Source organism: Solanum tuberosum, unplaced genomic scaffold (genome assembly GCF_000226075.1).
Source record: "Solanum tuberosum cultivar DM 1-3 516 R44 unplaced genomic scaffold, SolTub_3.0 scf00399, whole genome shotgun sequence".
NCBI classification, from domain to species: domain Eukaryota; kingdom Viridiplantae; phylum Streptophyta; class Magnoliopsida; order Solanales; family Solanaceae; genus Solanum; species Solanum tuberosum.
This window is the reverse complement of record NW_006239335.1, coordinates 320,431-332,870: the sequence shown is the minus strand read 5'-3', so window position 1 is coordinate 332,870 and position 12,440 is coordinate 320,431. Positions and strand designations below refer to the sequence as shown.

At 35.0% G+C, this 12,440-nt stretch overlaps 1 protein-coding gene across 1 annotated transcript in view; it reads left to right on the top strand.

Annotated features, from left to right (window-relative positions):
• LOC102595181 (SCY1-like protein 2) overlaps positions 1-12,440 on the top strand; it is a 40,777-nt gene that overhangs the window by 10,895 nt on the left and 17,442 nt on the right. Inside the window, exons 3-9 of the mRNA XM_006362655.2 lie at positions 1,928-2,035; positions 7,376-7,558; positions 9,358-9,484; positions 10,214-10,275; positions 10,396-10,482; positions 10,630-10,716; positions 12,249-12,362. Coding sequence (XP_006362717.1) covers positions 1,928-2,035; positions 7,376-7,558; positions 9,358-9,484; positions 10,214-10,275; positions 10,396-10,482; positions 10,630-10,716; positions 12,249-12,362 — 768 coding nt within the window. The remainder of the gene's footprint in view (positions 1-1,927; positions 2,036-7,375; positions 7,559-9,357; positions 9,485-10,213; positions 10,276-10,395; positions 10,483-10,629; positions 10,717-12,248; positions 12,363-12,440) is intronic.

Here is a 12,440-nt window from a genome sequence, read left to right as displayed (position 1 = left end):
ACAACTCCTAAATTGTTGGATCAATATTGGCAATACTACAATTAAGGAGGAGAGATGGAGGATTGTCCTAGCTTGTATATGGTGGACAGTGTGGAAAGAAAGGAATCAAAGATGTTTTGAGGGCAAGAAGAACAATGTGCAGAATTTCAAGATGAATTGTATAGCTCTTTATTATTTTTTGGTGTAAACAGAAAGTCTTAGTACAGGCAGAAGAACTTTTTGTTGTTTTAGACTATTTGTGACAAAAACCACAGATGGAGTCGGTCTAGTTTGTAATACTTTTGGAAGAGGGGCTACTTTGATGTAGTATACCTGTGGATAAATAGAAGAAAAAGTTACCATTCTCAAAAAAAAATAAAAAAATTCTCCTATACTGTACAACCTTTTGATGACCCCTAATGGAATTGAGAACAAAGACATCATGTATGTAGGAAGAGCATCTAAAACTAAGTTAATTTGTGTCGATCTACCGATCAGAGATAAGTAATGTGTCTTCCATCTGGCCAATTTCTTCTCACATTTTTCAATGACACTATCCCATATTCCTTTGGAAGTAGATTTAGCTCCCAAAGGCAATCATAGGTAAATAGTTGGTGAAACACCAACTTTTCCACCTTAATTTCCCCCCAAGTGTTCCATCTTTTGGACTTTGTTAATAGGAAATAGAAGACTTTTCTGCTAATTAAGGCGTAGACTAGATACTCCTTCAAACACGACTAGAATCACCCATAAGTACCTCAATTGGTCTTCTTCTGCATCACTAAAACAGGGTGTCATCAACATACTGAAGATGTCACTTTCGTACTACCCCTACAACTTCTAGCCGTTACGAAACTATGAATCCACCCATTTTGATAGGAAGTGTCCTTATGCCTCATTTGTTTTCATTAAGAATAAGACATTTGAATGTGAATGAATATCAAAATGATTAAGATGTTGTCTCTAGATATGAACACCAAATGATTAAGATTGTTTGTTTTTCAACATTTGAATGCGCATAATTTTCTTATTTGTAAACATAATAAATATACAAATCAAATAAAAAAAGTAGTTAAATATTAAAAAATATAAATTTTAATAAAATAATATCATTATTTGATTAAAAAATATGAAACATTTATGTTTGCTACTAGTAATGGTGGATATGTTTTGTGGTGGTAGTGGTGGTTGGTGATGTAGTGACTGGTATGATGGTGGCGGTTGGCAGTGGTGGTGGTGCCTATGATGGTGAAGTTGGTTATTGTTAGTAGTCGTTGGTGTTGATGGTGGCGGCTTAAGTATATGTGGTGGTTGACGATGTGTTGGTGGTAGTTGGCGGTGGTGCTGGTTGATGGTGGAGGTGGTTGTAGTAGGAATCGGTTGAAGTGATGGTAGTGGCTGATAGTCATGGTGACGGTGGTGGCGATAGTGGATATAATTATAATAATGGAGGTGGAAGAATGAAGGTGGTAGTGACTGACGTTGGTGGTTGGCAGTGGTGGTGATCGTGAAGACAGAGGTGGTTGATGATTGGCGTCGACAATGGTGGTGAAAATTATCCACACAAAAATATCTCTTAATGATATTAAGATTTTGTTCAAGATATTAATGATCAAGACCTATTCCGACCAAATAAGTCCTTAAATCTTAATGTAAACAAATGCACTTAATGACTTAAGGTCTGAACCATTCAAATAGTGCAAACAAATGAGGCCTTAATATGCTTTGTAATCTTCCAATAGCAAGAGTGGGAAGCTTCTTGGCACAAATTTTAGATTGGTATGATTTAGATGTCACGGTCATTTCTTTCTACACCTGGAAAATGACAGGTCATTACTCCTTGTGTTATAAAAAAAATGTTTCTTTTAAGGAAAACAAGTTGGAATTTATACCTTGTGTTGGGATGTGAAATTGAAAATTGATTTTCCATAGCTAATTACTTTTGCAGACTATTCTCATCACTTCAAATGGAGCTTGGAAACTTGGTGGTTTTGGTTTTACCATATCAGTGGATCAAGCAGCTGATTTATCCAACATGCAGGCTTTCCATTATGCTGTGAGTAAATTATTGCTTGGAATTTTAAATGTTGCCATTCTCAAAAAAATAATTCTAGGATTTGGGAGTTCATGTTTTATTTGACTTGAACTTACTATGCTTCATCAAGTAAAATAAAACTTACTGTTTGACATGACTTGTATTTTTCCATGGATTCATTATTTCTGTTATTTCCTTTTTAATACTGCTTTTGAATGTTATTTACCTTGAGCCGAGGGTCTATCGGAAACAACCTCTCTACCTCAAAGGTAGAGGTAAGGTCAGCGTGCACTCTATCCTCTCCATACCCCACTTGGTGGGGTTATATTTGGTATGTTGTTGAACTTACTGTGCTTTTGGAGAACCTGCTTTTCTTAGTTCACATGTTAAAATTCCTCTGTATTGCAAAACTTACCATCAATGCAGCTGTGAACACGGTGATGACACTATCTATACTGTTAACTGCTTCTAAGAGGTTGTTTATGGAATTCTCTATGAACTGACTATGATGTTCGTGGTGTTCAGAAAAAAAAGCTGGGGATTTTTGAAGTTAAATGTGAACGTGGGGTGGGGTGGGGGGTGGGTGGGTTAGTACGTAGTTCATTTTCTTTCCAGTTGTGTTATGTTTGTCAAGTGCTGATATGTTCTTTTCTATGTACATTGTAAAGCCTAGACCTCAAATATGACAAGAAGATTTTTCAAACATCATGGCATGCTATCATGTCTCTCATCATAGTACATATGGGCCACTATTTTGTTGTGCTTTGATCAAGTTGATATGGAAATTTCTGTTTTTACCTTGTTTTTAAGGAAACAAATATGGTTTGAAATGCAGTAACTTAAAGCTTAGTAGGGCCATAGGATTTGGGACCCCAATTTCAAGTTATGGTTTGAAATTAGTGTTTGTTTATGAAATCTGCACAAAAATTGAACTTCAATTTCAAATTAGATTCTCCAAAAAGTAGGATTTCAAATTGTGATTTCAATTTTTTTTAAATGTAAAACTTACCCATAAATTTATATATATATATATTTTTTTGATAACCGAGAAATTCGTCTGTGACCCGCCCTTTGGACCAATCACAACCTACTAAACTCGGTGGATAATGGGTCCCGCCCCTCTACCCTTCTCCACTTAAATACCAGGCTTCGCTTTGCGTGGTGTGGGGCTTGAACCTGCGACCTAAGCCAAAAATCCTCCACCTTTTGCCACTCGAGCTAGGCCTTGGGGGCACCCATAAATTTATATTTTGTAAAAAAAAAGCGCATTATTTTAAATTTTGCAAAAGAATAGACTCATGCTCGACGTGAAGATTGTTTGTACCATGTGAATAGTTATATTAAAGAATAATTAGTTACTACTATTGTTGACTAGTGGATCTTTGTAAAATTATGTGTATTTGAAAGTTTGTATAACATGTAATCACAAGTATTTAATTATAAAAGTAACATGGAGATATGCGGTTTATTAGTGCAGCGTTTTAGGATATTATGATACCTTGTTTATGAACTATGGTTTACTCATTTGGTAAAATCGTATAAGAGTTGGGTAAATTTTATTAATTTTCACAAATTGTGGGGCTTTTATGTTTATGAGAAAAAATATAACTTAATAAATCCAAATTGCATGTCCAAACAAAATTTCAACTTCAAATCAACATGATTTGAAATCACTGAGTTGAATCATGTCCAAACGGGCCCTTAATGCTGGTGTAGGTCTCTTTAAAAATTATATGTGCTTATTGTACGACTGTGCTAGAAGGTCCATGTTTTTTATAATTTTGATAATGATAATGTTGTTTCTTAATCTTTGACTGAAGCTGCAATTCGGTCCCTATTGTTTCCATTTCATGCTTGAGATATAATATTTGTGCTTTAATGGGTCTCAGTGTTGGTGGTAATCAAATCCATCATATTTGGAGGACATTTATCTCATATGCTCTAATTTGGTCATGGTCATAGTCATGTGTAAACACTGTTTCTTCCGAATATGAAGAAAGCATTGCTTCAATTAATCAGGCCAAGCCCCATTGCATGCGTGCTTTACAGAAGAGCTCCTTATATGCAGCCGCGTGCTGAATTTTATAGCAGACTCAACTCGTTCTATTGAGAAGGGATAAGGTTACCTGATTGTATGCTACCACCTCATTATGAAAAGCTCCTTATTTGTAGCAGGTGCTGGATTCTATAGCAGATTCAGCTTGTTCTATTGAAAAGGGAGTAGGTTATGATTAGATCTAGGGTCTAGGGAAGGGTCATACTTCGATTGAGAGGGAGGCAGAGGTGTTGATAGTTGGAAAGGGAAAGGGGGAAGTGTTTGACAACTGGACTGTCTAGGAGGAATCAGTTGGTCGAGGAAGTAAGGCAGTGTAACAAGGATAGTTGAGGTAGAAGGGGGAAGGGTTTACAATAGGCTGGCTTGGGAAGAAAGGTCCGGGGGGTGGGGGGGACTTATTTCGAAGGTTAGGAAGGAAGAAGTTTTTAAAACTGTGGCTATTGATGAAGAATGTTGCTAGGAGGAGGGGTTGGAAACAAGGAGGTTGTGTTGCGAGAGGTGTGGTAATTGTCCTGGAAATAAGAGATGCTTGTGGTGGGTGGGATGGAGTAGGTCTGACCGTAGGTGTGCTCACAGTTTGGTGAAAAACCAAACCAAACCGATTAAGAAAACCCGTCATTTAGTTTGGTTTGGTTTTAAATTAAAAATCTGACAATAACTGGTTTGGTTTTGGTTCTAGTAAAAGAATCGAAAAAATAACCATGCCAAAACCGATACCTATATACATAAATTTTATAATTATTTGAATATATGATATTAGTTTTTCAAAAATAATCATTAATATTTTATACCTTTCAGTCATTAATTTGGTTTTAGTCTACTTATTTCACATGCACTAATCACTTTAAAATCCCATTTCTTAAAAAATATGCCCAAACCCAATAATCTACGTCTAATTGTATATATGTGGTCTGGTATATTGCCAGATATGCCACTTTTTAATTTTCTTCGTGAAGATATCTCTTCAATGACTTGCCCCTTTGATTTCTGAAGTTGATAATTCTATTTAAAGTTTTATATTACTTTCGTGGATGTTAGACATGTGAAGTGGAGGAACCTTTACAATTATGCAACTTAAACATTTTAAAGCTTTGAAATATTGTTGTAAAATAATTGAAGATATAGATACATTCATCTTGTGATAGTAGAGAAATTTGTCGATTCTTAATGTTCATTTGAAATAATTATCTCATGTCTCTGTTGTTTTACTATTGTCAATTTATCATTAGCTAGTTATAAACCGAAAAACCGAACCGAATCGCCAAGAACCAATACGATGGTTTTTATTTTATTTTATTTGGTTTTACAAATTTAAAAATTGACTAAATTGGTTTCGTTTTGGTTATAATCAAAGAACGATCCAAACCGAACCATGAACACTCCAATCTGACCCTTGCAAATACTGCGTCACTTTTCTTGCATAGCTTTTATTTTAAAATTCTCTTTGCACTCTTTTCTATTTTTATTGGTAAGTTACATGATACATCTCCTTTTAAGTCCTTTCTTTCGTTGCTTTCTCTCTGACTTTTCATTTCTACTTTTTTACTTTTGTTGTTAATACGTTCTTTTTCCCATTGAGTAAAAACTTTTTGGCCAAAAACTTTTTCACCTATTTTTCCTTCCAAACACATCCTAAATACTTTACTGGCTTAGCATGTTTGCTGTATTAAGCTTCTGTATATCAGCGGTCTTTGTGCTGCTTTATAGAAATAAATTTATCTTATACACAAAAAAGAAGGTTTGATTGGGCCACTGAAAGCTCTGAGAACCATTTAATAAGGTCTACGTACATCTTACCCTCCCCAGACTACACTGGGTATGTTTTTGAGGACGAAAGTGGCTCAAACAGAAACAGTGGGAATGAAATTGCATATCGGTCAAATGTAGTGGACCCATAAAGAAAATTCTTGCTATTATTTATGTAGTATGAAAATACTGAAATGGCCAGTTAAGTTAAAAGTTACAAGTCATTATGGCTTCACTCGTTAATTGTGTATGAGACAGGGGGATCCTCTGACGTGGCATCCTGTTATTTGGCTTTTCTCCTAAGTAGGACATACATTTTTTGGACTCTGCAAATACATGAATGGAGTTTATCAAAATACAATATGAAATGATTTTTTTTCACATATTCTGGAGTTCTGCAACTGCGGTCTCTCTCTGTCTTTTCTCATGTCACTTGTTTTCACTTCGCACACTGATGTTCTTTGTTCCTTTTTAACGTTATTGCTTATAAACAGAACATATATGGCTTTGATAAGTCGAGACATTTCATTCAGTTCGCACCATAATGGTGTCAAAGCTATTTATTAAATGATTGAGTGTCTCAACTACCATATTCTATCAAAATATTCCCATCATGTGTGCACACTGGTATTCCTTATTCGCACCAAAAGAATATTATAAAAAATATTTTTTCTGATACATAATGTGCATGACATAAGCTTCTTGTGTTCCAAATAATCCAAAGAATACATAACGGCATGGTGTTCCATGCTGCCTTGTTCTCCTTGCCTGTCCTTTTTATACTCCAACAGGTGATTGTCTTTGCTGCTTTCCTTGTCTTAACCCAGGAGAATACAAATCTTTACTTTCAATCTTTCAATGATATACCAATTACTTGGATGCGTTTGAAGGCCTCTATAGCTAAGTTGTAGAATAAATTATCTATTACAACTGGAAGGAACTCAAGATGTTCTGAAGACGAGCTAAGCTCCATAGAAAAGATCAAATAAATTGTTTTTTTAACCTATAAAAAAGGATCAAAATGAAATGTTTCTTGTTGTTTTCATTTTTGTGTGGAAGTCTAGAAGAATATGTAAATGACGATGAAATTATGATTTATATTTCATAGATTCCTTACGGTTCTACGTACTTACGTACCACTTAGTGCTACTTTAATACAACTATTACCTTCTAAAAAAAAATCTATTACAACTGTGTTGTGAATCTGCAATGTAATAAGATATGATCAATAACCTTCTGCCACCTCCCTTAACACAAGCAACACTGACTCTCACCAACTTTCTCTTCTTTCTCATATTATCTTCTGTTAATAGTTCTGGTACCACACACCATGAAATGAAAGCAACCTTTGTAGGTGCTCTTAGTATGCCAGAATTTCCTTCACGCCTCCCTCCTTTCCCGACTTAAGTCTTACTTTAATGTGATTAAAGAATATGCTTATCAAGCTGGCAATGCCTTGTATTATTCATTACATGTAATTAAACAAGTTTATCTATCAGATATTTTGGTCTGGAGGTGATAGTTACTAAAAATAGCTTTATTATCTGATGGATTGTCAGGAATATGATGTTGAAGATTCTATTATACCACTTCAGCCATCACTAGACTACACTGCACCAGAGCTGGTTCGAAGTAAGACATCTTCTGTTGGGTGCTCCTCTGATATTTTCAGTTTTGGATGCCTTGCCTACCACTTGATAGCTCGGAAGCCTCTGTTGGACTGCCACAACAATGTGAAAATGGTACTTGCAAATATAGTTGTTTTTTTGTAACTTAATTACTGGCAATTGTGTGTAGCATCCTGATAGTATTGCTAGGCTATTCATATTAGATTTTGCGGGTGTTTGGATTGACTTGTTTAAAGTGTTTTTAAGCTCTTTTTTAATTTTTTGTGGTGTTTGCGCAAGATAAAAAGTGCTTTTAAGCACTTACTTTTAGGCTAAAAATGTACAAAATAAGCTAAAAGTTGGGTATGACTAACTCATGGCTTAAAGCCACCAATCATCTATACAAGTTGGGACCTTTTGGGTGCACCTACTCATTATATCTCTCTTTATAGAACTGTCTGCATGTGCAAGTTTTGAAGGTCTTGATTTAATCCATGCTATGTTTCTGCCCTAAGGTTATGTTGCTCGTATATGGGTGTGGGCACCCCACATGGGTGCAGATCTAGACCTCGGATTTGTTATTACCTAGTACAAGTAAATTCTTTGTAAGCACTTAATATTGTATGATAGAAAAATATTCTAGTATCTTGTATAATAGCAAATATTCTAGTATGTGAATATATATATACTAGTAAAATTACCCGCGCTTCGCGCGGGAATTTAATATCACAGAATTTTTAAAATAATACTTAAAACCTATCAATCATTAAAACTAAAACACTATATTGTCCTACATACAAGATTACGTAGTAACAAATATTAATAATGTAAAGGAAAATGAAAATTATTACATATTATCATTTATCCTTAATAATATAAGCATAAATTAATGACTAGAAAAATGTATACCAGGATCTGTAACATAAGCAATGGTGTCAATGAGCCACTCAATAGGAGCAAAGTACACAAATTGCTCCACAAATATTTAATTGTGAAGAAGAAGAGGAGGTTCAGAATTTTCGTTGTTTTAAAATGAGAGGAAATCCCTCTATTTATAGACAACAAAGGGTAGTGTGAACAAATGTTTATTGTGCCTTATCAGAAAGGTTACAACTATTTGGAAAAGTTGCAACCATTCGGAAAGGTCACAACCTTTTATAAAAGTCACAACTTTTCATAAAAGTCGCAACTCTTCATTAAAGTCGCAACATAAAAGTCACAATTTTTCATAAATGTCACAACTTTTCACGTAAGGGAAAGACTAATTTTGGAAATAAATAAATTAAAAGAGAATTCTGATTTGTGGTGGCGCCATGTAGGCGGGCCTAAGGTTCTCTTATATGATATATGGTATATGATATATGATATATGATATATGATATATGATACATGATATATGATTTATAGATCAAACCAAATATCCAATTAACCTATAGTTCATGGCCGTATGTGTAGTCAAACTGTCAGCACCCAAGTTAGGTTTCACCAAATCTAGTGTGGAACTGTGGATTCCCACACCTAAACCCAAAAGGAAACTACTCAAAAGTTCAAATATTACTCTTATGTATGTCTTAAGCTGCAAATGAACTTATATGTTCTTGTAGGGGAGAAAATGTGGTGCGCTCTTTGGTGTTGAGTTACTCATGAACCTTAGTTTCTGGATCAAATGGAATCCTCTCAACCAAAACTAGCAAACTTGCGACTCCACGACATTTTTCCTGAGTGAGACATCTTTTCTACCAAAATCGAAGATATTTGACAGTTATGAAAGTTAAATATAGTAGTACCTTGTTGCATAGCCGATGTATTCACTTTGAGTTTGAGATGTAATCTTGTGTCAGATGAATATTGATGAAATATCACTTTGGAATTATTGTTGCTCCTATTTGAGGGTTTCTTTTGATAATAGTGGTCCTTGTACAACTTTCTTGCAGTATATGAATAATTTGAATTACTTATCCAGCGAGGCTTTCTCTTCAATTCCACAAGAACTAGTTCCGGACTTGCAGAATATGCTTTCTGCAAATGAGGCTTTGAGACCAACTGCCATGGGTTTTACAAGTAAGCATTGCCATTGCCTTAATGTCTCGTGAGATTTATGCATTTATATCAACCAATTTTGTTTTTCTTTCTGGTAGTTTTATTCTATTTTTAAGGAAGAAGAAGAAAGAGTGAAAAAGATATTTCAGGAACCCCACAGGCCACAGCATAGAGCCTTGATAATTTAGAAACTAGTTTTATTTGTTACATTAGTGTCGTTGTTTTCTATTATGTTCCGTTTTGACTGCAGAAAACATTTGGAAGCATGTCATGGAGTGCAATATCAACATGATTAGTCTTCATCCATTTCACATCTACATTCTATTCATCATCATCAACAACATATCCGGTATTATCCCACCTTGTGGGATAATACCGTGAAATATTGGAATATTGTAAAAAAGCTTGCATCATCTAAAGGGGGTTGCTTATCTCTAAACTTTTAATGATCAATTTTAATTGTGTGACAATACATACATGAATACCACGGAATTAGAGGCGGCCTTAAGCTAAGTTGCTTGAATACCACGGAATATTGTGAATTCTGCTTCGTCTAATCATAATGAAAAGAATAATTGATCATCCTTTTTTTAATGAATGACAAGAATAATTGATCTCAGGAGGAAAATGTGATTGAGAAGTGCAGTTTACATATTCCTGTTCTTATAGATATTAATTCAACTTATTTGAAATCAAGCTTATGCATCAAGAATTTAAATTTCATCAAAAAATTGTTTCTTTTCCTTACAGGTTCATCTTTTTTCCGTGACGACACTAGGTTGCGTGCTCTTCGCTTCCTGGATCACATGCTTGTATGGTTCCATATTTTAGCTTGAGCATGCTTGCAGGAATATGTACTTTATGTTTGGCAACGGTACAGTGTTGCAAAATGTCTAAAGCTTAGAGTATTGAGGATATTTTTCATTTTGTAGGAAAGAGATAACATGCAGAAATCTGAGTTTTTAAAGGCATTATCTGACATGTGGAAAGATTTTGATTCCCGTGTACTGCGTTATAAGGTTAGAAGGTTATCTCTGTTTATAAGTCATCTTTGATTTGCTAAGTCAATATTCAATAATGAGGTCTTCTGTTGCTCAAATACTGCTATTAGTTGCTTTTGCAATTCTGAATGAGCGGAGAATTATTACTTTTGTATTATGATGCAGGTTCTTCCTCCACTTTGCGCAGAGCTCCGGAATGTGGTAATGCAACCCATGATTCTTCCCATGGTTCTGACCATTGCAGAATCTCAGGTATTTTCTGGTTAGCATGTTAATCTGATGCTTGTATAGCTGTTACTCTTGACTAGTTTTTTTAATCCAAAGCAGAACTCCAACAATTGTTGTTACATTTTGAGTGTATGTTTGAATATGTTGCTGCATAGTATCATTCGTTCAATTATGTTATTCGCCAGCTGAATGAGATTTAGAGTCATTTGATAAGGTGGTGTAATCTCACTCTTGAAGTAAACATTACTATGGATTCTCACTAGTTAATAACTGGACCTATTTTAGTGACTTAGAATGACTATTTAGGCTGTGAAGCAGAAAATTATAACGATAAACTGTTTCGGAAAGAAGCATGTTATGTATGTTATCAATGACTAGAACAATTTATCATGGAGTGTGTTTGTTCAGGAACATTGTGTATAATTTTAAACAATTGAAGAACACCCAATTATCGAAATGTAGATTAATCCGAGAGGATATCTTGAGAAAATTAAAACAAACTTTTTCTTGAGAAAGGCAACAATATTATATATAAACTTTAGCCCAAAAATTCAAACCAACTTTTCCTGCCTAAATTCTGGAAAATGAAAAAAATGCATGAACTGAGCTAACTAACCAACTGATTGAATGAAATATACAAAATAATCTTAACTCACCCACCCATGGAGCTAATCCTTTTTTGATGACCGTGGTATTCGGGCCAACTTTCGCGCACCTCGACTAATTCCACGGGATACCTGCCACCTGCCACCTCCCACCAGCAACAGGTATCCACCAAGGCTATGTCAGATGGGAAGAATCACCTAGTGTTTTTGTCTCCGCTGAGCTAGGATCGAACTCTCCATGAGATTCATAGTTGCATTACTTATAGCTTCCTTGTTCGTGTCAATTGGTACATGCAAGAGATAGGCTAATTCAGCAGCCTTTTATTCAATTTCTCGTGAAGTAAAATTTTCATCAGTACAGGGATTCAAACCTGAGACCTCCAGAAGATGTTTCACATTATACATGTTACATTTCATATTCATGTCGGCATAGCTCAATCTTATGTTTACACAACAACAACAATATACCCAGTGTAATCCCACAAGTGGGGTTTGGGAAGGGTGATGTGTACACAGACTTGCCCCTACATTGCAAAGGTAGAGAGGTTGTTTCCAATAGACTCTCGGCTCAAGTAAAGCATAATAAATCAAGTATGAACTATGAAAAGGGAGAAACAACAGGGAAGCAGTCATGCTGGACATAATGTTTGGTTTAGCTTGCACTGTGTTTTCTCCTAGTAATAATGTTGTACTTCAGAAAAATGTTTCACATTATAAATGTACTCTTGCATATTCATGTCATTTTGTTTGTCTTGTATTGTTCACCTTTCTGTTATTGAATTTTTAAAATTAATTTGTATATTTGTACAAGGAGTAATCCTAATTTTTCTGAGTGAATTACAATGACTCATCTTTATAGGCTGTGCCCTTATGATTAACTGATTCACTTCTTCTGTACATCTATTATCTACTAATTTTGTGCAGTATGACTAATTGAGTGATCCACTGCAGGATAAAAGTGATTTTGGGATATCGACCCTGCCAGCTCTTGTTCCTGTCTTAAACAGCGCGGCAGGTGAAACATTATTACTACTTGTTAAGCATGCAGATCTTATTATCAACAAGGTAAGATAAAGTTGCTGCTGCCTTTTGGTTGTTCGTTTAATTGTTTTTAACCTGTGGTAAAGTTCCTGGTCATTTTTT